The 24,621-nt window shown below is 40.5% G+C and overlaps 1 protein-coding gene and 1 long non-coding RNA gene across 2 annotated transcripts in view; both read left to right on the top strand.

Annotated features, from left to right (window-relative positions):
• Nucleotides 1-411: 411 nt before the first annotated feature.
• On the top strand, nucleotides 412-1,068 carry LOC132319183 (uncharacterized). Its single transcript, XR_009484468.1, has 3 exons — nucleotides 412-463; nucleotides 687-844; nucleotides 989-1,068. It is a non-coding gene; the product is annotated as an uncharacterized LOC132319183 (long non-coding RNA).
• An 11,629-nt stretch (nucleotides 1,069-12,697) lies between these two features.
• Nucleotides 12,698-24,621, top strand: part of MED13 (mediator complex subunit 13) — a 58,959-nt gene continuing 47,035 nt past the window's right edge. The window contains exons 1-2 of the mRNA XM_059829133.1: nucleotides 12,698-12,763; nucleotides 14,705-14,939. Of these exons, the coding sequence (XP_059685116.1) occupies nucleotides 12,698-12,763; nucleotides 14,705-14,939 (301 nt within the window). The remainder of the gene's footprint in view (nucleotides 12,764-14,704; nucleotides 14,940-24,621) is intronic.

Here is a 24,621-nt window from a genome sequence, read left to right on the forward strand (position 1 = left end):
TCTTCTGAAACTTAAATAGTCTTTGCCTTTGAGAACACATAGTTGCTGGGCAGTTTCTAGTATTGTTCAGTACCATCCACAGCAATCTTGGCTTTCTGATCTAGCCCCCAAAAGAAGGAAAATATTAATTTTCAAATATATAAAGAATAGGCATCTCAGTGCAGTCTGAGGTTGTCTCCTGTTAACTATATAATCTTTATATTCTAGATTAATAAACACTTCACCCTTGGAGTTTATTAGTCCAAAATAAATTTATTACCTCATAAATTCAACCCCCCTCCAGTTATCATCTAATTAAACTGCAGTACTGTGCATGCTATCTTTGGGGATGTATTAATAATGAAATTATCTTGTGAAACAGTAATTACATACTTTGTGCATTCTTTTCCATACTTTTTTTTTCAGAGTCTACGTGATGAGTGGTGCACACAGTGCTCCATTGTTTTCAGCTCCTCCAAACTCTGTAAGTATCCAAGGATAAGCAGATTTTTTTTTTCTCTTAGTAAAAGAGAGAAAAAAGTTTGTTCGTTTGTTTTTGTACTTGGGAAGGGGAAGGACCAATACCACTAGGCTAGGAACAGTTATGAAACATGATTGTGCAAGTAATTTTAGCTCATGCTTTCTCCTCACTCTTTGAGGAGATTACTCACGGGAATAAAACCTACATACAGGATCTTTTTTGTAAGGCAGTTCTTCCTGCAATTGCCAAAAAGTGAAGACGACCACTTTATTTGCAAGCAAATATTCATTTACGGGACTTCATTGGTGACGTAGATTTGAAGAAAAGGAAAATAGTCTTAAAGCCTTCCTCAGGAGAGAGATTTACTTACAAATTTTTTCAGCGGTAAGTGTACTTACTGTATTCTAATTTATATATTTGTCCTTGTGCTTTATCAAGGTTGTCCTCCCATCTTCTCGTAATACACTGGATGATTGTGTACTGACAAGATTTCTTTTGCTCTTTTTGTTTTTTTTCCACTTACTACAGAATAAGGTATTCTGAACCCTGGCCAGTGTGCACTTCCCCTACAATGAAAGAGGCACAAGAGGCAAACCGGTTTGCACACACCTTCCATGTATTATTTAAGTAGTTTATCTCCCTAGTTCAAGTACATCTGTTGAGCAATAATATGAGTGCATGATTCTTGTTGACGTAGGCTCCCGCTCTACCTGATAGAAGTGGGGTTTTATTCTCTGTTGTACTTCCAGAGGCTGTAATCCAGAAGTTTGTGTTTTCAGGATCCATATGTCAGTGGAATGTCCTGCTCTATGGCTGCTGTATTGTCTTCTTATTTGTACGGCCTTTTGGTTGTTTGACTGCAATTACTGCGGCTATGCAGGTATCTGCGTTTAGAGGAAGGGTGCTTCCCATCAGTTTCTTGACTGAATCTTTTAGGTCTTTCCTGCACGAGAAGTGATTTGCCTTTTCCTTAGTTTTCTGCTCTGCAAGTTCTATGAGTTCTGCAGCCTTATTGGAATTACAAAGTTACACTTTTGTGAAACATGGTAATATTCAGACCATATCCAGTACTTAACGAACGTGAATCAATCTTCCAGAAAGTTATTTATTTAAAGTAGACCTTTTTCAACTAAGCATGCTAGAGCTTTTGATATATGGACAAATAGGACCCAGTTTTATACTGGTCAGATCATAGAATTCTAATTTTTTTTTAATATGATATTAAGTAGTGGTCATTCACTTCATACAAAGGGATTTGATCCAACTTCCAGCTAGAATGCCATCTCCACTCCTACATTGCAGTTGCAACTTAATGCCTTTCTTGCATTTTGCAGTCATTCTGGGGCCAAGTTTTCAAGTCTTCCACATTTGGACTTTTTTCTATTTCACTGTAGAATCCCGCAAGACTTCTGCGAACAGAAAGACCCATTGTGTTTGAAAGCAGAGAGCATTTCTAGTACCTAATGCCTTCTAAACCTGGCTGGGTGTAAGTATCTAAGTAATAAGAGTGACTCAAACCTTTAGCTTCCTGAACATATGAAAGCTTCGGACTTCAGAGGAACAATGGACATCTTATTAAGCCATTGTTACAGTACTTCCCCTTCTGACCTAGAGATGGGTAGTCAGTCCTTTTTGAGACAAATATGAGTGAATTAGCCAACAAAGACAATAACAGAGGTAGAGCTATTACTTTCCGGCTTGTTATTGTAAAGCTTTACTTTCACACTCTGTTGTATATATGAATTCCAGGAGGCTGCAAAACAATTCATGAAAGATACTCTGATTTATGTGTTTCCAATACATTCCAATAAGATACTATTTGCTTTATCCAGTAATTTTCATATGCAAGCAGTCACAGCTATTGAAATCAGACTGTTTATATGGATGAGTGTTACTCTTCGAAAATAAAGAGTGCATAACAAGCTTCTGTATTTTTGTGAGTAGATTTTTGTAAACTACAAAATAAAATGTAATTATTGTATGAAACACATATATTACAAAGTCTCAAATGACTTTATCAGCCTAATGTCAAGGAGTTTACCTTTTGAGACTGAACAGTCTTGTGCTCATTGTCTTAGTAAAAATGGTGTCTGAAACCACTTGGCCAGATGGAACGAAACATTCTTTCCATTGTATTAAATAGAAAACATAATTATATTTATGAGATGTTGCTCAAATATACCTTTTTTTTTAATTGCTCAGGATTTATTACTGGTCTGTCCACAGAACTGCAGAGTGGTTAAACGTTGTGTCTTGCCTATGCTGTCACACTAAATTGTTTGTCATTGGTGTCTAATCTGCAGACTTTAAAATTAGACACCTTTTTAATGTTTTTCCTGATGTGAATAAATTCACTGCAGAATACTCCCCAAGAAGGAGATGCTTGTTGTCAAGCAATTATATCAGATGAAACAAACAGAAGAATAATATTATAGTCTGAAAATATTTTACCTAATTTACAGGCATGAAATCTGAAGATGAATTCTGGGAATTTAGGGAAGGGAAAAGATAGTTTTTTGGGGTTCTTAATATTCTTTTTCCTTCTTGTCCTGTGTATTTTGCAGTAATTGTTTTGGGTCTGCAAGTTCTCAGCTTATGAAAAACATTATGGCTGACGGTATAAAGAAGATGACATTAAAGCTTTTGCCCACTTATGGCAATTACTTTGGAGACAAACACGACTCAGAAGACAAATGTTATGAGCTACCTGTAAGTTCTGGTTCACAAAACAGATAAGGAGCCAGAGATACTTTTGAACTTGCAAATGAAATTTATTCTCAGTGTAATGGTTGAGCTCATGATCTGTTGCTCTTTCTGAATGTAAAATAAGGAGTGAAATGCCCATATATTCTATATATAACAGCTGACATGTTTTCTGCATTCCTGTGTTTGCCTAAAAAGTCATGGATAATCAGCTTAATCTGATGTGCAAAATATAATGCACGGATGAATTCTGATACGTATGACTTGCCATGTCTGTGCTGTTATGAGAGGCAAAAACTTCCAGAAAAGAAGCAGCAATGAAAATCTTCCTGATAATTTTCTCATCGTTTTTTCTCCAAGGACATATCTGTAGGTGGATTCTACAGACAGGGTTTGGTTTTTCTTCCCTGAATGGCTGGTTCTGTCTGTGTCAGTTATTTTCTCACTGTCTTTCTTGCTATTAGAAATCAAACCTACCTTATCACTTCAGCTGTTCAGTCCTATAATCTTAACTAGGAAAAGCTAACCTGAAACATTTACTTGTCAGACTTTTTTATGATTTAAATGTATGTTTGAAATATTTTTTAAAAATCCCTACATGTATTACAACTAACTCCCCACGTTATTACTGTTGTGAAGCAGAGCAGGCAGGAACCAGCAGCATAGACAGATGTGATTGTAACAAAGGTTAGCGTTTTATAAGTAATAGCCTGGGTATAATGAGACTTACGGTCTTAATTAACACTTAGAATGTTTTTAACACAACTAAAGTAAATAAGTTTAAAATCTAATTTACTTGTCCTAACCCTATCAGTTTACTTTTTGCCTTGCTTATTTTGGATGACAAAAAGCAAGTAATTTTTTCTTAGATTTTAGAGAATTTCTCACAGAATAGAGCCTCTATAGTTCGAGCAAAAAGGGAAATTCGTATCGGTAAAAAGGATGAGTGATAATCCTCATCGGGTGGAAGAAAAATCAGTCTGTGAGGTTAGATTTAGTTCTATATTAGCCTATTCCTTTCTTGCAAATTCGTACTTCAGCCAGAATACCCATCAGCATTATGTAGACTGACAAAATTTGGTCATAGTATTTCAGATAGTTGATGCATCCTTTTGCTGGAAAGAAACAGCTGGGTATTTTCTGTCATAATGTGACCAATCCACCTCTGTTGTTGTCATTTTAATTGCTGTGGCTGTTTTTTTAAGTCCTCTACAGAAGGTCTTTGTAGTGACAAGCGAACAATTTACGCTTCATAAGCAAACATAAAGATTGCTGCTGCTAATTGGAGAAGGAGCAATGGAGTTATGATTCCATCAACATTTAAGTTACATTGTTAAAGGACATGTTTTGGTTGTGTTTATGTTGCCACATAAAATTTTACTCGGGGTGAATTTGATGGGGAAGATTTTATAACAGAAAAGACTAATTCTAGGATTAGGGGGAAGGGAGGGAGGGATAGAAGTTAAATTTTCCTAACCCACATATACGGTATTAAAGATGAGCATTTCATTACTCCTTTATTCATTATAACTCTTACTTAATTGCTGGCTTGTGGAGTAGCTTGTCTATGAAAATTGAAAGACTGTCACAGCCTCAAAAAAGCTCACTTTACCCTGCCCTGAAGAACTGCAGCCCCAGTGTTTCGTGTTGAAGAAGACTCTTTGAAAGTCACCAGTTTCCCAAAGGAATGAAGTTATATTTCAGTAATTTAGTCTTTTTTTTTTTTTTTCCCCTAGATATTCCACATGTTGTACCTGTAGACCTCCCAGCTCCTAAATGTCTGAAGGACCTTGTTTTAAACCTTCCTTTTTTCATGAATTACAGTTCCATGGAATACCTGGCTATGGATTAATAATTTTACAGTTACATGCCCAAAGTTGTTTCCTTTTAATGCTAATTTTTTTTTTTTCTACTTTCATCTCTTTTCTCAGGCGACAAAATGTTTGGAGCCTCATTTTGAATAGTCTTGGGAGGGCGAGAGGTGCTTCCTTTTCCAGTTCACTGGCTAGCTTGTCGGGTTTTAGAAGATACAATTTTTTAGCATCTAAACAGGGAAATCACAGCTATTTACATGAGAAGAATCATAGAGATGACAGGGCTTCCCCCCAAAACACTCTCTGTGTAATTGCTGAATACATTCCAAGCCACTCTAACGAAGTGTACTGTCTGCCAGTCATTATGCTCTTCGTGGAAGACCATCTGTTGCACTTCAAATCTGTAAAGGTCTGCTATCATTTATTGCACCAAACAAATCAGTTTCTTTGTCTGACATGCTGTAACTCGTGACTGTGGACTAAAGGTAGTTTCAGTTGCAAAGTGCAGGATACTCTCTTTTATTGCATATAAATGAAAGGTGCTCATTCATCTCCAATTTCAGAACAAAAACATACTGATTAAACTAATTTCCATGTTTTTGAGTAATTTCAATTTATTTGGCAACAAATTGTTAACAACAACAACAAAAAATCTGAAATATATTTTCTCTTAACTCAGCCAGAAGCACATTGTAAGATTTTTGCTTCTGGTGAATGCTTTCCATTGTAGTGGTATCCAGATTTGATATATACTGACATTTGAATTAAAATTATCTTATTTTAACTAAATTCTTTAATTAGCTTATTTTTATCTGAAACCAGTAATTCAAAGAAACTTTCAGTGGTAAAAAATAGAGTCAGCAGCTAGAAATGCTAGAACCTTTCTTATGATAAGCATGCATCCTTTACAAGGATGTAGTACTTGGTTGTACAGTCTTTATTTATATGAGTTAACTAGGATCCTTTCCATGAGTAAAAGGTGCAAGATCAGGCATTAAACGATGATTTGTTTTGTTTTTCCTGCTGCAGATTTAAAGAGTATGTACGGTCATTCATCTCAGATTGGAGAAAATACGCGTTGTGTTTTCACAGCAGAAAAGTTCTGTTCAGAGATTTCCAACTAGAGAAATACATAACAATTTCTGTCTGATTAGGGAGCGGTCCTATCTTTTTCTTTTTCCCTTCTTCTTACTGCATAGCAGCTAATGTTCTGGTCAGAAGTAATAATATGTTAGATCTTGAATGTCAGTAGCCCCAGAGATTCTGACAAGACTATTCATGTGCATTCATACGTCTTAACCAAAGCTGACACTAAAGAGAGCAAGAATTCTCATATTCCTCTTTTTATTGCTGTGCATTAAACTCAAATCTTCTCTTAGAGACCTCTGCTAAAAATGACATATTCACCATTTGAAAAAAGCATTCTTGCAAAATCTAAACAAAGGAGCAGAACATCAGTATGGCACAGAGCAGAGCCTCCTGTAAAAGCTCTCAGTGCAAATCTAAATTATGTTTTACACCACAACTATGGACACCTTACAAATGCTGTAGGATAAATACTAATGGGAAATAAACAGTCCCCCTAATCTTATCTCCTATGGGGACTTTCTATTGTCATTTTTGATTAAAAAGTGGTCTTCTAATTTCTTGAATCTATATGGCATGTCCTTATAGGAATTCTGGGATTCTAGTAACTTGAGCTAGTTGTTTTCTGAGAAACACACACTGTGTAAATACTCTGCTATACCTTTTACTCTGGACATATTTATATACATACTTGTAGTATGGTGTGCAGGACATGTTTGGGTAACTTTGCAGTGATCTGATCATATTGTTAAAGCCAGATACACATTTCTTTACAGCAATGATATTTTTAATTTTCTTTTTAAAATTGTTTGGTAGCAGTGACTAATGCAGCCTAGGTGGCTCTGGGCATCTAGCCATTTTTAGGTAGTTTAATTTGTTAAAAATTATCTTTCTTCCCACCCAAATCCCCTTGAAACCATTTGGAGAAGAGAACTGTTGAACAGTTGCCAATAATAAGTCCTGCTGAGACCTCTGTATCCTCCTGATAGCACTGTCGGTGCCAACTGGAGACTGACTGGCATGAGTTTGAACTCTATACTGCTTGATATATTTGCTTCACATAGACCAATTACAATAATTACCACCTCTGCAGCTGAAGTTTAAGCATTCAGTCTGCACTTCATACCTCAGGTTGTTGGCAGTATGTTCAATCCTATAATCTCCATTTTCTTTGAACTAATTAAGTAGAAAATAAATACTTTGAAAAATTAGGAGAGAGTCTGAATGGAAATGAAAGGCTAAAGAATGTCATTGTTTTTCATGTTGCTATTGTTCCTAAGCTGCATTTCTTTCTTTTTCGTCTTCTAAAAGGTAGCATCATCTTTTAAGTTCGTCTACAGAGATTCACTAGGAGATGCTGTAATCCATTGACTTTTTATATTCAACAGTGGAGTATCTTTTAATGTGAATGAAAAAGCAATATGAAGTCCTACTGTTTGTTTCGATGTTTTTCAAAATACAATTATTCCTTTCAAAATAAGTACTTTTGACTAAAGGGGAAAATCTTCCACCCCTTGCTACTTTTGCCTAGATGTTTCAATGTGACTGTGTGAGAGTGTAAGGACACAATACCAGGACGAGTGACTAGCGTTAACTGCCCAGTTCCTAACAGTTCCATTGGTTTAAATCTGATGCAAGGGGATCAGCTCACCCCCGCCCCTGCGACCGTTGGCTTTCCAAAAGACTAGTTAATTTTTAAAGTGGATCAGTAGCATTTTTTTTAACTGGTGAAGTTTATATTACACAAAGATGAAACTAAGAATGAGCAGAAACGCTTGACTGTATCTTTCCTAATACGAATGCACTGCACAGTGTATATACTAAAATTTATATTAAAATTTCTTCATGCAGTTTCCCTCTAGGGAGAGCAAGAGGGAAGGAAAAGGCTACATGTGACAGATGCTAATTATGCAGCTTAATGCACTTCTGGAAGTTGCAGAAATGAGAACTATGTAAGAATCCTTCTAAAAAAATAGAAAACATATTTTCAATAGCATTTTTTCCACAGTGTTTTGTTTTGTTTTTTTTTTTTAATCTGCCTCCTCCATCTTTTTTAAGGAGGCTTTATTTCCTAAATAGCATGCACAGTATGCAAAGGGCAAACGATGTCTCAGGTCCAGGATTGGCCACACATAGACATGACTGTTATCCTGTGTGTCTTAGTGTAATTTAGTTCTGTACATGTAACCGGGAAAGCTGGTGGCTTGTAGGTTCTGTAATTCAGATACAGAGCAGGAAGGGAATGACTGAAAAATTCTCTAGCTGATGTGTTAGTTTTCTTTCCTCTTTTGTCAATATTTTATGAATTCTTTATCCTGCATTTACGTGTACTGGAAAAATTATGTTCTGCACTTGACTGTGCTGGGATCCTGTATAAGTATTTATTGTGACTAATATGTAAGTACTGATGAACTGGATCTCAAAATGCATTTTACGAATAAGTAAACTGAGACACCGAAGCTGGGTTCCTCAAGACTGTGAAGTGAATCATTGCCAAAACCAGTGTTAGACACTAGATTAATCCTCTCTTCCAGACGCTGAGCTGTGCTGTTCCAGGCAAAAGAAATGGATTCTCAGCTAGTGAAAATTTGGTGTCATCCTGAAATCAGTGGGGAAATGCAACAGTACCTTTGCTGTGCATCAAGCCCACACTGACTCATCGTACTGGATTTCCGGTCCCTCTACCAAATCCCAGTTTTACCAAAGGATATTTTTTCCTCTTAGAGGGAAAACCATACCAGTTCTTGTCTACTAATGCCGAATGCTGCTTTCTTTTATTTCCTTCAAAGCGTTCGATTTCTCCTTCGGGAGGTGTGACTTAATAGCATCTCTCTATGCAGTGAGATAATCGCTCTAACGACCACAGCGGTGTGCTGAAACTTTGGAGGGCCTTCGCGTGCCCCTCGGCACCCATGGCAGCATGAAGGAGCGGGTTCTGAGCGCTGGCGCAGAGCGAATCCTCCTTGCGGCACGGTCCTCGTCCGCAGTCACCACGGAGAAAACCATCTGTTCCACTTGGAAAGGGGTTTGGTTCCACACGCCCTCCCCCCGCATCCCGGCTCCGTCCCCAGCTGCCGTGGTTCGATGAGCAGCGAGGGAATGAATCTCCTGTGTTAAAAATACTCTGGTTCTATTTAGATAAAAAGAAGAATCTTGCTTGCCTACACTGACATACAAAAATAGTCTTAGTGTGAGTAAATCTTCAAAGTTTCTCTTGGTGAAAATATCTAGCCTCACTTTTTTTTTTTTAACTTACCATATAAATTTATTTATAGAGTGTCCTTCTTTCCTCCTACTCTATCAAGACATTTGCAGAAGGTTGCCGCTCGTCTTGTTCCTGAGTCCTGAAATAATTTGCAGAGCCTTTGAAACATCATCATGTTGCATAGTTGTGATGCAATGTGCTGCTGTTGCATGAACGTATCACATTTTAATGTGAATGTCATGTTCGCTGAGACATTCAACTCTTTCTTTTACTTCAGGCACTTTACACTGGTTTGTATTTTCACTTTAACTTTGCAGTCAAAAAAAATCTCTGTATAGTAACTTAAAATTTTACATTCTCCGTGCAAACCACTGCACCGAAAATTAATACGTGCTATGAGAGGATTAACAAGATGCATATATTTTCCAAATATCTCTTAAAAATAGCTTTCACTGTCACTGTAGCGTCTTAATTCTGAATAATCTCAAAGTTCTGCAAGTCTGTGCATATAGTAACGGAGAAACCACCTACTTCATCCTCACGAACCGCACAATATGTAATGCATGGAAAAAATTGAATTTCGGAGTACTGTTCTGCTCCAGCAGATACGATGTCTGTGGGACTAGTGAAAGCATTAATGCTTGCATTAAATATTAATGCAAGCTTTCCCAATACTTGCATATCTTTTTAAAAGGCTCCGAGATCCTTACTATGGAAATTGTTCCTGTCTCGGGAAACCTCGGCCAAGAGGTGAGATTCGTGGAAGAGCCCGGGCGAGTGTCTGCTGGTGGGACAGCCCGTGCCCGGACTTTGGCCGCAGGCTGACCAGCGGCCGTGGATGGGTGAGGCACGCCTCCTGTACAGCCCCGAGGTGATGCCCACGAGGGGATGGGAGCCACGACGGCCCCTGGCGCGGGGAGCTCGGCGGGGGGTTGGTGGCGTTCGTTGCGGGGGACCACGAGCTCCGGGGGGGGCGGGACTCGAACGCGGGACTCGAACACACGGCCCCGCTGCCCCGCTGCGTCCTCAAACCTGCGGCGCAGCCCGCTGCGCCACGGCCCGGCGCGGCCGCTAGATGGCGGCCTCCCAACGAGGAAGGCGGGCGGCTCTCTAGCGCCGAGGAGGCGCTCGGCGGCCGCGCCGCGCGCTGCACCCTCCTTCCCCCAGCAGCGACGGCGGCCATCGCTGCGCAGGCCCACGTGACGGCGCGCCGGCCAATGAGAGCGCGGCAGGGGGGCCCCGACTCTCGTCCCTGTGGCCGCCATTAAAGAAAAAGGGGCTCGGAATTAAACGGGAGAAGAATCCCCCCTCCCCCTCCCCGTTCCGGCCGCGACGCGACATGGGGGAGACGCGCTGAGGGGGAGCTGGCTGACCAGGATGCCGCGGCCGGGCAGCCGCCGACAGAGGCACCGCTGAGGGGAAGCGAGGAGGAGACCCGCCGGCGGGGGCTTCGGGGCACCGACTCCGCCAGCAGTAGCAGCAGCAGCAGCAGCGGCCGCCGCGTCCCTCTGTCTCGGCGCACGGCGGCGGCGGGGCCGGGAATTGTGGGGCTCCGACCCCTTCCCCCGCGGCCCTTCCGGCTGAGGAGAGCCCGGGGCTCGGCCGCCGCCTCCCCGCCCTCCCGAGGAGACCTCGGGGAGGGGGCCCTCCGCCCACTGCCCCCGCGGGGACGCCGCAGCGGGGCGGCGCGGAGCCTTCCCGCGGCAGCCGCCGGCTCGCCGGCCCTCCCGGAGACCCCTCACCTGAGGAGAGCGGGGGCCCCCGCCCCGCCGGGGGGGTCTCGGGGCTCGCTCCCCTCCCCCCGCAGAAGAGACCGCTCCGTTTGAAGACTATCATTTTATATTTTTTCTCCCCCCGCCTTTTTTTTTTTTCCCCCTGGATTTTTTTTTTCCCTTTATTTTTTTTAAGGGACCAGCCTCGCAGCTGGGCCGGTCCCTCCCCGCCTCACCTTACCCCCCCGCTCGAGGGGGTCTTGCGGGGTTTGGCGCGGTGGAGGGGGCCCTCCCTGCCCCGGATCCCCCCCCTTCCTCCGCCTCTCGGCGGTAACTTGGCGGGGTCCGGGCTCCCCTGAAGAGACCCGCCCAGCCGTGTGGACTTTGTGGGGCTCCCTTGGCCCCGGAGGACAGCTGGGGGGGGGGCGAGCCTCCCTGAAGACACTCTGCGATTTACCCCTGCCTCCTCCCCCGAAAAGACTGGGGATCGGCCTCTGCGAGACTCCTCCATCCTTCCCCGAAGAGACTTCGAGGGTCACCCGCAATTCCCTCTTTCCACCCCTCTCCCCCTCCCTCCTTTCCCCACGGAAGGATTTTTTACCCAACGGAGGATATTTTGGTTTCGCACTCACTGCGAAGAGTATTTCTTTTTGGGGAGGGGGGGTTTCCACAGGGGAATTTAATCCCCCGCTGGGCTGCTAAGGAGACTTTTGCGGCCTTTCTCTCTCAAGGAATACCTTCCCCCCTCCCCTGCCCCCGCAGATGTTTTTTTGGGGTACACCCCAGGAAATTTTTCTTCTTCTGCCTTTACGAATTCTTCAGACTCGCCTTGCTTCAGGCCCCTAAAGTTTGTTTTTATGATTTTAAATTTTAATTTATTTGGAATATTTTTGGAGCAGGGGAGAAGAATCTGACACCCCCCCCCCCCCCCCCCTCCCCGCACCCTGTTGCCCTCGGACTCCGAAGAGACGAGCCTGGATTTTTCTCTCTCTCCCACAGCCAATCCTTCCCAGTCATTCCACAATTTGCCCCTTTCTCATCTGATGACTAAAGAAACAGGAGGAAGAGGAGGGAGGTTTCTGGATTAATTGCCCCCACTGGATTATTTATTTTTTCCTACTTCTCTTGCTTGGCATCTGAGAAGAGAGGAAGGAGGGATGTCAACTGATTTTTACCCCTAGCACCCCTGGATTAATTACCCCATTTTTATTCTCTTGTTGGATCAATTACCCCTTCACCTTACCTCCTCTCCCTCCCTTCCTTATGCGAATGAGAAGACAAGAGGAACAGGGAGGATTTTGATCTTAATCTCCCGTCGCTGGATTACTTACCACCTCCCTCTTTCTGGTCTCCCCTTCCACGGTGGCTTTACACCCTCCTGTCCCCCACCCCCCCGTTTGATATCCAGAAGCAGAGAAAACGTTCCGAGTTTCTCTTAAATTTTTTTTTAATTTTTTTAATATTTTTTTTTTTTACCCCCCTCTCCGATACCACTCTCCTCCTGGGTTATTTATCCTGCCACTATTTCGCGTGCGTGTGTGTCTGTATGTAAATCCCTTATTTAATTGTATTATTATTTGTGCGTGTGCATAGTCCCCCCTCCCCCCTTTCCCTCTCGGTGTCTGTCTCTCTCTCTCTCTCTCTCTCTCTCTCTGTCTGTCTCTTTCTTTCTTGTCGGAGGCTGTGGGATAATGGCGTGTGGGTTGTGGCTGTGAGGATGAGTTCCTGCTTCGTGCCGAACGGGGCCAGCCTGGAGGATTGCCATTCCAACCTCTTCTGCCTGGTAAGTGTCGGCCACCGGCACACACACGCACGACAGACATAGAGTGAAGGAGAGAGGAGGTTTGGGGGAGGGGAGGAAGGGGTAGTGGAAGCAAAGCAGCCATTTTTAGCATAGCTTCTGTTGGATGAGTCCTCAGAGTAGGCCCTGCCTGGAGCCAGCCAACTCTCCCATGCCCCTCTGGTTCCCCCTCCATCGCTGTCTGTCTAGCCTTGCCCCTCCCTCCGCTTTCTTCCTGGATACTATCCTCCCTGCAACTCGCCTTTTCCTTCGCTTTCCTTGCCTGCAACTTTTCCTGCTTCCTCCCTATCTTCCTATCTCTGCTTCTGAACGTGATTATTTCTCGCAGGAGGTAAGGAGATCTGCTGCTCCTTCTTCATTCAGCCCCGCATGTCGGGGAACTTTTCTCTCCCCGCTCATGACAACCCAGGCAAATCTGAGCCAAAACCTCCCTTCTTCCTTCTGAAGTGGTCTCTTATACTGCTTGTTTTTATTCTGGAGGTCTGCTTTTGGTGATACACTCTCTGAAGCGATGGTATCTTGGGTTTTGTTGTGCACCATTTTGTAGTCTTTTTAAACCCAAGTATGAAATCGTTCCAGTTGTTGATTTTTGGTAGCTCCCAAAGTAAATTTGATTTAACTGGACTGTGATGTAATTTTTGGTGGCTGTGATGAGCTGTTTCAGCTGCATTTTAATGCAAATTAGTTAATCTTAGCTGACTGCCTGATATTTATTATTCTAGAGATTGTTATAAGTAAAACCCTGTGCCAAGCTGTGGTACTGATATTTTTGGATGGAGGGGAATCTGGACAGCCTGAACATGTCTGCAGCCTGCATCAGGCTTGCAGCTCCATATTACTAGTGCATTTAAAAATCTTAAAGTCTTTCTGAAGTATCAACTGTTGCAGACTCCTTACCTTTCGTCTCAATTGCTTCTCCTTCTGAAGGTAGGAAGGCTGCCATGTTAGGTTTAAATGTTGTAGTAATCTTTCATGTGTTGTCTTATTGGGAACAAAAAAAAAGTGACTTCTTAGCAAATGCCAGCCTACGTTGTTCTCCCTTCTCAAAGAGAACCCGGGGCAATGCCACCCCTACGTGCCTTAAGGTGACTGACTGTCCTGGTGTTTTTTTCACATAGCGCTAAAATTTGGGATGGTATTGCATTGTAGATAATCCAGGAATTGTCTATTTCCCATTACATATAGTAGCAACTCTTTTACTTTATAAAGTCAAAGGAACTTTTGCCTAGAAGGGGATTTAGTGGATCATAATGTGGATGCAAGTCTGATGTATAGTTTAATGATAAAAACAGGATTTAAATTCTTAAGTTGTGGTGTGAGAAATGAAAAGTGTGATAGCTCTGGGTAAAATAAGCGTACTCAAGAGGCTTCCTGTGTGAGAGACAGAGAATATTTTACAGTGGAGAAACTTGTGAAATTTTCCAAGGTAGTAAATGACTGGAAGAATGTATGCTTGAGTTAGATTTACTATATTACCTATTTCCTTAGAGTAATCTTGGATTGAAAAGGTAGTGTATGCATAAGTAAGCAAAAAGAAAGACGTTCTTTGCTAAGGCAAGTGTTTAGTAGATTAGACAGTTGCAGTCTGCAAATAATTACATTATTCACTCATTTTTCACTTTTTTATTTTAAATCAGATCTGACTTTCCTCTCTGTAATCTTAAAGCTGCAGTGAAAATGAACAGCTCTTGCTTTACTGCAGTTATTAAAGGTGATTTTAAAACAGGGTGCCTCATTATTTCCATTTTATCTTCTAAGGTACACAAAACTTGCAAGTATGGTTTCTGTTAAATTTTGTTGGATTAATCTTTCCTTTCTTCCTTCCACCCGCCTCTTTCTGTGCCATATGTTGTTATAGCAGGATGTTTCTGTTGGGGATGTACCTACCCCAATGTCTGACAGTCGTTCTTTTCCTTCCCTTAGGCTGATCTAACTGGGATTAAATGGAAGCGATATGTATGGCAGGGTCCAACATCTGCCCCAATTCTCTTCCCGGTCACGGAAGAGGACCCTATTTTGAGCAGTTTCAGTCGCTGTCTGAAGGCGGATGTACTCAGTGTTTGGCGCCGAGACCAGAGACCTGGACGCAGGGAGCTATGGATATTTTGGTGGGGTGATGACCCCAACTTTGCTGACCTTATTCATCATGATCTCTCAGGTAGGAGGAAATTAATACCTTCATTTGGTCAGTGAAAGGATGCTGTTGCTCAGGGCTGTCTTCTGCCAGCCCTTAGAAATTCTGTGCTAGTTGGACTGTTGTCTATAGAGACGATAAATTTATTGCTACAATCTACACCAAATTATTATGGCAGCGCAGTGATCAAACGGCTACTGTCTGTGTTTAGGTGGTCTTGGACTGCTTGGATTTTCAAGAAACGAGTTTTTGCTCCCCGCTTGTTTCTTTTGACAAAAACAAGCCTATGAATTTTGGCAGCTTCTTCACAAGAAAGCTGTGCCTAAAGCTGTGCCTGTGATTCAGAAGTGGTGCCTTAAACATGTTTTGATAAGATCCCTTTTGTTGGGCAATTAGAACTTTCAAATTCAAATAGTAAACCCCATTTTATTATGTAATAAGAATTGTAGAGATCTGGGCAACTCTTGAGTGGCATGGAGTTGTTTTGATTGGAAGTCAAATCATCGGTGAGAAGCCCTCAGAAGAAGGCATCTGAAACTAGCTTGCTGTTTTCATGCAAGAATCTCTAAACCATGTATTTTTATGATTTCTCTCTCCCCCCTTCCCAGTACCTGCTTTCAAACCTAGACTTTTGAAAGACTGACGATATTTATGTTTCTCAGTAACATTGTAATTCGAATTTGACACCTGGTTTTGAAAATGTTTACTTGTTGGTCTCAATTCCCAAAGAGGATGCCTTTCCAGTTGCTTATCAGTAAGGTGACGAAGTTAGGTTTTTAAACTGTCTGTGTAAGTCTAGCGGTGAGGCTACACTAAGTCTAGAAAGAAACAAAGTCACATCACTCCAGTTTCCTTTCAAATAATGTACAGTGTTCAGATTACTGAAGTGTAAAATGAGACCAAGGTTTGGTGACCTGTTAACCAGAAATTGTTAATGCTGCCTGTGTTTGTGGATAAGCTGAAGAACAAATAAGAGTTTGAAGTGCCACTGAGGAAGTTGACTTGAAACAACTTAATAATGTGTGGAATTTTCATACAAAAATAATACAATCTGAAAAATAATTGACGCACTAAAATGATGCTTGATTTTCCAAGATTGGGATGTTGGTCGCATTCCCATCTGTCCTGGAACTAGAAACTTTGCATCTTAAACGGTGCTCAGAGTGTAGGTTGCTTGATGTTTTAGTGCATTTAAGGCTTCCTTATTTTGCCCTATGAATAACCTCAGTCTTGACCTGCAGGGAACATCATTTGTATGACTGAGATGTAACTTAGACTAAATGCTATTTTTGGCCTGGGCCTGCCCTGAGCAAAGACCAACACTTGTGCGAAAGCATACAAAGTTTACATAGATACTGTTGGCTGGTGGGATTAAATTGAGACAAATATGTTACGTTATTTTTTGAGTGGAAGATCAAATAAAAGTTAAGGCATTTGGAGAGTGCATTTCTGCACTACCTGGCCGTCAAAATTATTTGTCTGAACAACTTACTTTGCATTCTCTCTTGAATCTATCTACTAGTGATACACTGTAGAGGTACCTTGTGAAAATAGTGGCGTTTTGTAGCTGAATTTCTAGATTGATGTGTATTTATGCTTTTACGGAATGACACTTTTGCGCAGGTAGATAAGCACGTATCATCCTAGGTACTTATCAACTCTTAATCTCTCTTAGGGTATAAGGGAGAGAGAGTAGAGGATTAGAGTCTCCCAGCCATGTCTTTGCAATTGTTTTGGGTATTTTCTTTGTTCAGGTCACCTGTGGATGGCTGCACTTTGGTAGAGAGGCTATTCTACACGTCTTGCTGTTAGATATTTTTCTACAGAAACAGTTATCGCTCATGAGACAGTTACCTATGTCTATGTGTAGATGTATCTGACATCTTGGGTTTTGCAGGCGTGTTTTTGTCTCCCTTTTAATTAAAAGGAGACATTATAATCTCTTAAGAGTGTGTTAGTCTGGCTCTTCTGACCAGAAGTTGATGAAGATATTAATCAGCTAGATTGTGGAGGAGATGGCTGAGGAGTGCCTGCACCTGTACTTTTTCTCTTTCCTGTTACACAAAATCTTAATGTGAACCTCATATAAGAAAGAATTATGGCTGAACCCAAACAATGTTATCTGACCTTTGTCATAGCCCTAATGGATTTTTTCATTGGTGGACAATTGCTCCTAGTAATTCACATTGCCCTGTTCTCCCAATGATTGCTTGTTACATTTTCAATGGGAAAGATAAATTACTTCCTGGCAGAGGCTTGTTACCTGCAAAATTGATTGGAAATTGTTTGCTGCTGAAGGTTAAGGTGCTGCCTCATTTAGAACTTTTCTACTTGGTAGGTGAAGAATTGTCCTGAAGAATGGGGTGAGGGAGGAAGAGTGGGGCTAAGAAAGAGCACTCTGTTGCTGCTAGCCTGTCCTTTATTGCTTACGGACAGACTTCTCCTGGGGAAGTGGGCCTTCAAAGAGCTGTAGTTAGAAATACGCTAGGGCAATGTTAATAACTTTCAATTTTGGCTTCCTTTGGTATGAAACTATGCCTGTTATGGAGAGGTCGGTATTTTCAGGTTTTGACTTTTTTTGGTGATTTGTAATTTCACTGAACAATGGACATCCAGTGTCTGGAACACATCTTGGTCACCAACCCTCAGGGATTTGAAATACGGCAGCCTTCAAGAATCCTTTTGTCCCCTACAGAGTGCCTTCTCGAGATCACTTCAAGAGGGAACGTACAGTTTTGTGCATGTACATCTATGCATATCAGATTAAAACCAGAAATTATATCTCTGTCTCTTCAGCCTGTACATTCTAGAAGTTCGTTCTTTGCCCTGGAGATATGTTTGAATGCCTGCTACTGGCTATATCTGAATTCTCGTATCAAGCCTTGGATAACTGTCTTGTTGATGGTCAGGGTTTGTTGTTGCCTGGGGGCATGTCAAAAGGAGACTTGTTCAGAGATGCTGATTGATCAGTAATATTGACTTCACTCAGTCATTTGTTTTTCCTTCCCTAGGAAGCTACTTATTGTATGTAATACCAAAAAACCCGTAAGTCTATTTCTACCCTAACACAGGTAGAGGCAGACAGAAGTTAGTGAAATGTTATTTTATCCTCTAACAACCTCAAAGGTTATGTTTTTATTGTGACAGTGAGGCTTGATTATAGTAATACCTGCAACTCAAACCTCAAAGTAGGACATCCCTTCAGATTTCAGAAGGCACTGGTCTTTTGCCGGTCTGATCAGCAGTTATTTTATCAGATAGGTTCGTTCTTGTTTTGAAGTGGTTACCTATACACTTGGATTTTTTCAAATTGGCAGTAGATGGTTTCAAACCTGAGAACGGTTGGGTATGAATTATGTACAAGACGTAGTCCCAAGGAAATGGTTACAATTTGATTAATCCTTGGATAGGGGAATGCTTCTATAAGCCTTTGACCTTCAAATTGTATCTTTTAAATGGTGAGCTATAAGATGCATCTTTCTTGTCCTGGTGTCTATTAAATCTTGTTAATTTATTTTAAAAATTAAAAGAGTTTTCCTTGTATCTGTCATATATCAAGTTAATCAGTTTTTGTTTGCTGAGGAGTCTTCCTTGTGTTTCTGCGAGGGATAAATGTATAAAAATAATGCTAGTCTTAGCTCCTTGCCGGGATTGTAGGAGAGCTTTAAAGAAAAAGGAGAAAGGTCAGTATACTGATGCTTGTCTGTTGATACTGTGTGGTAAAAACAGCAACAGTCATGGCAGCAAAGACTTCTATGTGTTGTGTAGTTCTCAACATATGTGCATTATAGATCAAATGCTTGTCTCCAAACAAATCTGTGAATTGGTTTGTGCTGATGTCAGCAGTGAGTGTCTCATTGCTTTTAATACAATGGAAACCAGAGTATGAGCCAGTTATCATACTGAGGGTTCTGCAAAAAAGCCTGCCAGTTGCAAGTAGTTGGCAAAGTGAGCTTTGAAAATAGTTCAGCTAGTGGCTTGCATTTTTTTCTTAACTAACATTTGCTTCCTAAGACCATTTAACTCCTACAAAAAAAGATGCTTTCTTAAAAATTTTGTGCCTAATGTCAGTACGGTGAGTTTCAGTAACTTGTCTGTGGTGGATATGTATGTTCCTGCGAATGTAATAAGAAGGCATTACGAATGTTCCTGGCCGTGTGGTGCATTGGTGCTTTAGCGTTTCTTCAGTCCTCCATGTTAGAGACCTGTCTACTTAAGCAAAACTGCTGATAAGCGTTATGCAAAAATTACTGAAGCAGTCTTTGTAAAACTTCTGTGACTTGGTGTGAGTACCAGCTTGAAGGTGATGTTTAACTTTTTTCCTTTTTTCTTTTCTCCTGACCAACATGCATGTGAAATATCTGTGGAGTAAGGGGAAAAATACTTTGTCATAGGAAATGAGGATTTTGCATCATATTTTGGTTGCATGTACAATGTCACATGCATAATATACCTGTATAAATAAGAGTAATGACTCCATGGGCACTAAGGGAGTAAGTAAGTAAAATATACCTGCATATGGAATTACTCAAAAACAGTGTGGAGGAGGGGAGGATATTGGAACATTTAGCCAGAAAGTTTCTCAGCTTTTCTTTCCTTGTGGCCATGCAGACCAGACCAGCCAAACTTACACCCAACAAATAGTGAAGGAAAGCTGTTACCTTGTTATCCTTATAAACAGGCATAGCTACACACTCACAAAAAGGTCATACTTTTTTAACGTTTAGAAAAACATTCTGCTGGGTAGAGAAAGTGTAAAACCTGTGTATGTGATGCTGGTAAAGGGCTAGCACTACAAAAACTAACTTGTAATGGTGCTGAATATTTTGAGTATGGTATTTTGGACACTAGCTCATGTTTTGGCTTCCTTCTCAGTGGATGAAATTTTCCAACTAGTTTGGCTTTCTAGAGTTTTATATCTAGACTCTTTTCAGTGAATGTAGGTAACAGATACAAGTCTATTAGAAATGAACTTAAGTTATCTTACTTGGATTCTTAAGTTGGTATTTTTGAATTGTATTCGGTCCCTTTTTTCACGCAAAAACTGTTGCTTCTCACTTCATGAGGGATATAGGCCTCTCAAAATTATTGTTCAGTAGTGTGCTGGTTGGTTTTTGAGCAAGCGGCTGTGTGGTGCTTATTTGCCAGCTGGGCTTAAACCACGGCAAGTAGGTTAACTGGGTAATTCTTGCTTTGAGCAATTTTGTTTAATCGTAAAGTATTTGAATTTAAAAATCTGTTTTTAAATAGGAAACTTTACTTAAAGTGTTTCTGTCATATTGTAACAATATTGTATACAGCAGCAATTTCACACTACTTTGCTTATTATGCTTCCCTTGTAATCTGAAGCTTATATAGGAGGTTTGATTGTATAAATCAGTTTTGCATCAGGCTATTTCTTTAATTGATATGCTATCAAATGATGACAGAAAGGAAGCCTATGAAGGTAAGTAGTACTTGTAAAAGATATCTCAGTCATGATACCAAGGAATGGATTTTTCCTCTGTGTAATTAAAGTAATTGGGTAGGGAGGAATTGTAGTCCAAAGTGGAGGCTTGACTGTGATTTGTCTCTTCGCATAGTTTATTTTAGAGGTTCACTGAGCATTAGGAAGGTATTTTTAATGGTATGGTAAACATATTCAGCCTTTTCAAGAGTTGATGCTAACTGTTGTTTAGCTGATGTGGCCAGCTATATGTTAAGAGGAAGAAGAGGTAAAGTCCACATTTTTTAAAAGTGTTATTGAAAATGCCATTTTTTTAATACTGTATATTTATCTGTTGCAATATAGCTCAAGAAATTAAAAACTGATTAAGAAATTAAAAATTGGTACTCTTGCAAAAAACATACGTTAAGCAAAGATCTGTTTATTTGTCAGCAATCCTTGATTAATAAATTTAATAATTTATAATAATTTAATAATCAGTAAAAATGAACTTTACTGTTTCAGGTGAACTGTACGAAGAACGTAAAGTAGAACATAAAAGTACTGAAAGCAAATAGCCTCTTACAACTGTTTAATTAAAATTGGATCGTGGTAGTATCAAGGAGGTGTTGACTGAGAAAAGTTTTGTTATTTATGTGTAATATGAAAATTGCATTTAATTCTTAACTTCCTGATAATTTTTAGCTTCATTTAGGGGAAATTCTCCGCTTAATATGTGGTGTAAAGAGGGAGGGAACAAAATTCATTGTTGTGGGAGGATATGTGTGTGTATATATGTATTTGTTTAATGGATTGATCTAAAAGCATGTCACAGAGGAGTTGAGTGGCTTGGACAGCTAAGAGGACTAATCAAAAATGAAATATTTGTAACCTTCAGGTTGCCAGAGCACTTTTGTGGATAACACTCGTCTGAAGTGAAATTGTGGCTTAGCACCTTAAAATGAGTCAGCAATTTATTTTGGTTTATCATCACTATCAGGTTGAATATCTAAAGTTACTGTGTTTAAGAGAGATTGGAAGACAAAAGTGCCTCTTCCTCTCCCTCTCTTTTTAAAAATGGTTTGCTTTGTACAATTTCTGTTAAGTAGGAGGATTTTTCTGATACTGAGAAACAACAATTGGAATGAAGAAGTAAAAGAGCTGGGAGATGTGAGCAGATGTCGTGTTTCTCTCCTTCCATCCAGCACCCTAAAAAGGGGGGAGGGGGGGAATGACTAAATAGACTTCAAAAAGACACAGAACACTTACTGCTATTTTTTTGCATGAATTTGAATAATGTTCTGAAATGAGGGTATCTTTAACTGTCATCTTATTTAACCTCCCCTTTCTATAGCAAGATGCACTTCAGTTTGAACAGGTGGTCTTATTTTGGGTACCAGACGTTCTTCCTGATCAGCAGGCATGCTTACAGCATGCTGTCTTTTTAAATATTAAGTTTTAATTGTAATTTCCATCTCATGCCTTACACTGTCCTTACATAGTACGCTCATCTAAGAGCTCTCTGTTTCAGCAATAAACTAAGACAGCTAGGAGAGCTCTTAAGAATTACAATCTTGTGGCAAGTTCTTGCATGTAAGCTTTTGTTCATAACCTGGTTGTCAGCACAACTGTTAATGTTAAATGAAATACCTAGCACTTTGTAGTGTCTACAGAAAATTGAAACCTCTCCTTCGTGTCCATAGTGTGACCATCAAATACAAGCTTTGAATGACACTTAGTATCTCTGCGATTTCAGCATCTTTCTTCTCATTGATACACCAATATGTCAAAACAAAATTAGGCATAAAGGCTGGAAATAGCTCTTCCTATTTCCTCTTATAATAGGTAATTGATGCAGGGGATGTTCTTGGAATGATGTTTTAAATTACGAGGGCCATATAGAAACCAACTATTTAACCTTTGAAATGGTGTGGAGTTTATTGTGCAGTTAAAGTCCAATATCATTAAGCTTTGTAGTTAATGTTTGCTCTATTGAGCTGCTTGTTTGCCACCAGTTGAGCAGTATGTGCTGAGCAGCAAAGCTGCCTGTAGGATAGAGCTGCTCATTTGTGTGTGTCTACAAATCTCCGAGCTGGGGAAGAATGTGTCCTCTTGGCACCAACACTTTATACCCTTTGACTTTGGACCTTTGTTGCTTTTTGTTACAAGTTTCTTATACGATGTTTCTTTAGTGAGTTACTATGTTATCTTTTAGCTTTATGGTTTTTAAAAACAAGTTTTTGCTGAACTTCAAAACTGGAATAGGGTGATGGGGTGGGAAACTCATGGTGAGGTCTGTTATTTAGTAAATGTGGTTCCTTGCTTTTCCTTGTCTTTACCTGAAAATTATTTCCTGTAGTGATTCATCTGTAATGGTGTGTACCTCTTCATTTATAAATCATGGGCCATGTCTGTTTACTCTTCGTCTGTCCCTCAGAGGTGGTTACTGGGAGTAATTTTCTTCAACTCGCAATACTGATCTTGAGTGGAAATGTACTTTCATTGGTGTGGAATCTAGCAATATTCAAATGTGGCCACCACCTTCTGGTTGCAATAGTATCTTGAAATTCCTTTCTCTTGTCATCTTTGTCTTAAAGATTGTTTACTGTAATAATCTGTAAGTTGTTTTCTCTAAATAAAACTCTCAGGTGTGTGGTTTTCTACATACTCTCTAATTTAAGGATATTGAGGCTTCAGTTAATACTATTGCAGCCTGTTAAGCTTGTAAGTGGCTTCCAGATAAAGGTGAAGGGGCTTATTTCAAAGGGGGATTTAAAATGCAAGGACTTGGCTGTATTACTGAGGTTTTCTGACCATCGAGCAAACCAGTGGAAAACTATTTGAACCAAAATCCTGTGTGAAGGAGAGGTGAACAGGCAGGTCGCTATTGTAAGGCCTGTTGTAAGGAACTAAACCTGAACCCGAGCCTCATTTCTTGGAGGTCTGCAGAGAAGGCATGAGGGGCAGTGAATGTGAGATAGGAGCAACCTGTTCTGACTTTGAACTCCGAGTGAGGGTTGGAGCAGATGACCTCCACAGGTCCCTTTCAACCTAAATTATTCCATGACTATCCAGAGACTGCAGGAAAAATGTCTTCTTATCTATGTCAGACAATCTTCTAGTCTCTGCTACTACCTGGAGTATAAAAGCAATGGCATTATAAGAATAACTATGCTAGGTTAGTCCAAGGAGACCAGTAGCAGATCCTTAGGGATATATGTAAAACACTATATACAAGGTATTGTAGGCATAAAGATAAGACCTGATTGCCAGTAATTTAAGGACTAGATCTTGAGTTTTCTTACATTATCCTCCATATTAGTGTGTTGCTGGGAATGGATGATGTCATATGTATACTGAGACATACTACAAGGACTTTCAAATGTCCCTCATCTTGTGTAATATAATTGTAATGTCATTGTAATTCTTTGGACCAGTGCATGTACTTCTAGGGCCCGTAAACTATGTTCAAACACTGATTATGAGCCAGAGTGGTTGAGATTACAGCTTCTTGTAATGAATTTTGCTTTCTGATTTGGCAAATCAACTTGGCTTGTATAAATTGGATTCCACGACTGTGTTTGATTTGTGGGGCACATAAGATCTCAGTGTTTCCCTTCAGAATCCTATCAGTATGAACTGGGCTTTGTCTTTCTGCTTGCTGTTTTTCTGTTCTGTTCTATGTATAGATCAGAAAGCGGGACTAGCCTGCTTAGGTATCCATTTTTTATTATTTTGAATTAAAAAGAATAATTGCAGTTGTGAGAGTCTTCTGGGGAGAATCAGGTTGCTCTTACCAGTTTCCTGAATCTGGTGTGTGGGGTTTTTCACCCCCCCCACCCCCCAGCAAATTGATGACCCTTGAGGGTCAGTTGATCAATTATATTTGTGCCCAGCTTTCCTCAGTCTATGGTAGCTAAAGACACTGGGGTAGATGAAAAGTTTGGCTTTGGGCAATTTATTTTTAAGCATAATTGTCAGCTAACTCTTCAGGATAAGTAATTCGGACTACCCAAAACATGAGCCACCTTGCAGACGGATCAGTACGCAGTGATCTTGCAGGCTGAAATACATCAGGTACTGGGGCTAGTTGTTTCATTTTGTGTACAAATAGCAGTTGAATGTTTTTTTCCTGAGGGAGACAAGATATTTTTATAGCTGATGACTTCTAGCCGTTATACTATTACAATGTGAGTAGTTATTACCTGAATGTTACAGGCTTTTTTGGTTATGTGTTATGCTGTGAATGTCTTAAAAGCTTGTGGGAGAGAAAAGGATATT

This window comes from Gavia stellata, chromosome 25, assembly GCF_030936135.1.
Source record: "Gavia stellata isolate bGavSte3 chromosome 25, bGavSte3.hap2, whole genome shotgun sequence".
In the NCBI taxonomy this organism is placed as follows: Eukaryota; Metazoa; Chordata; class Aves; order Gaviiformes; family Gaviidae; genus Gavia; species Gavia stellata.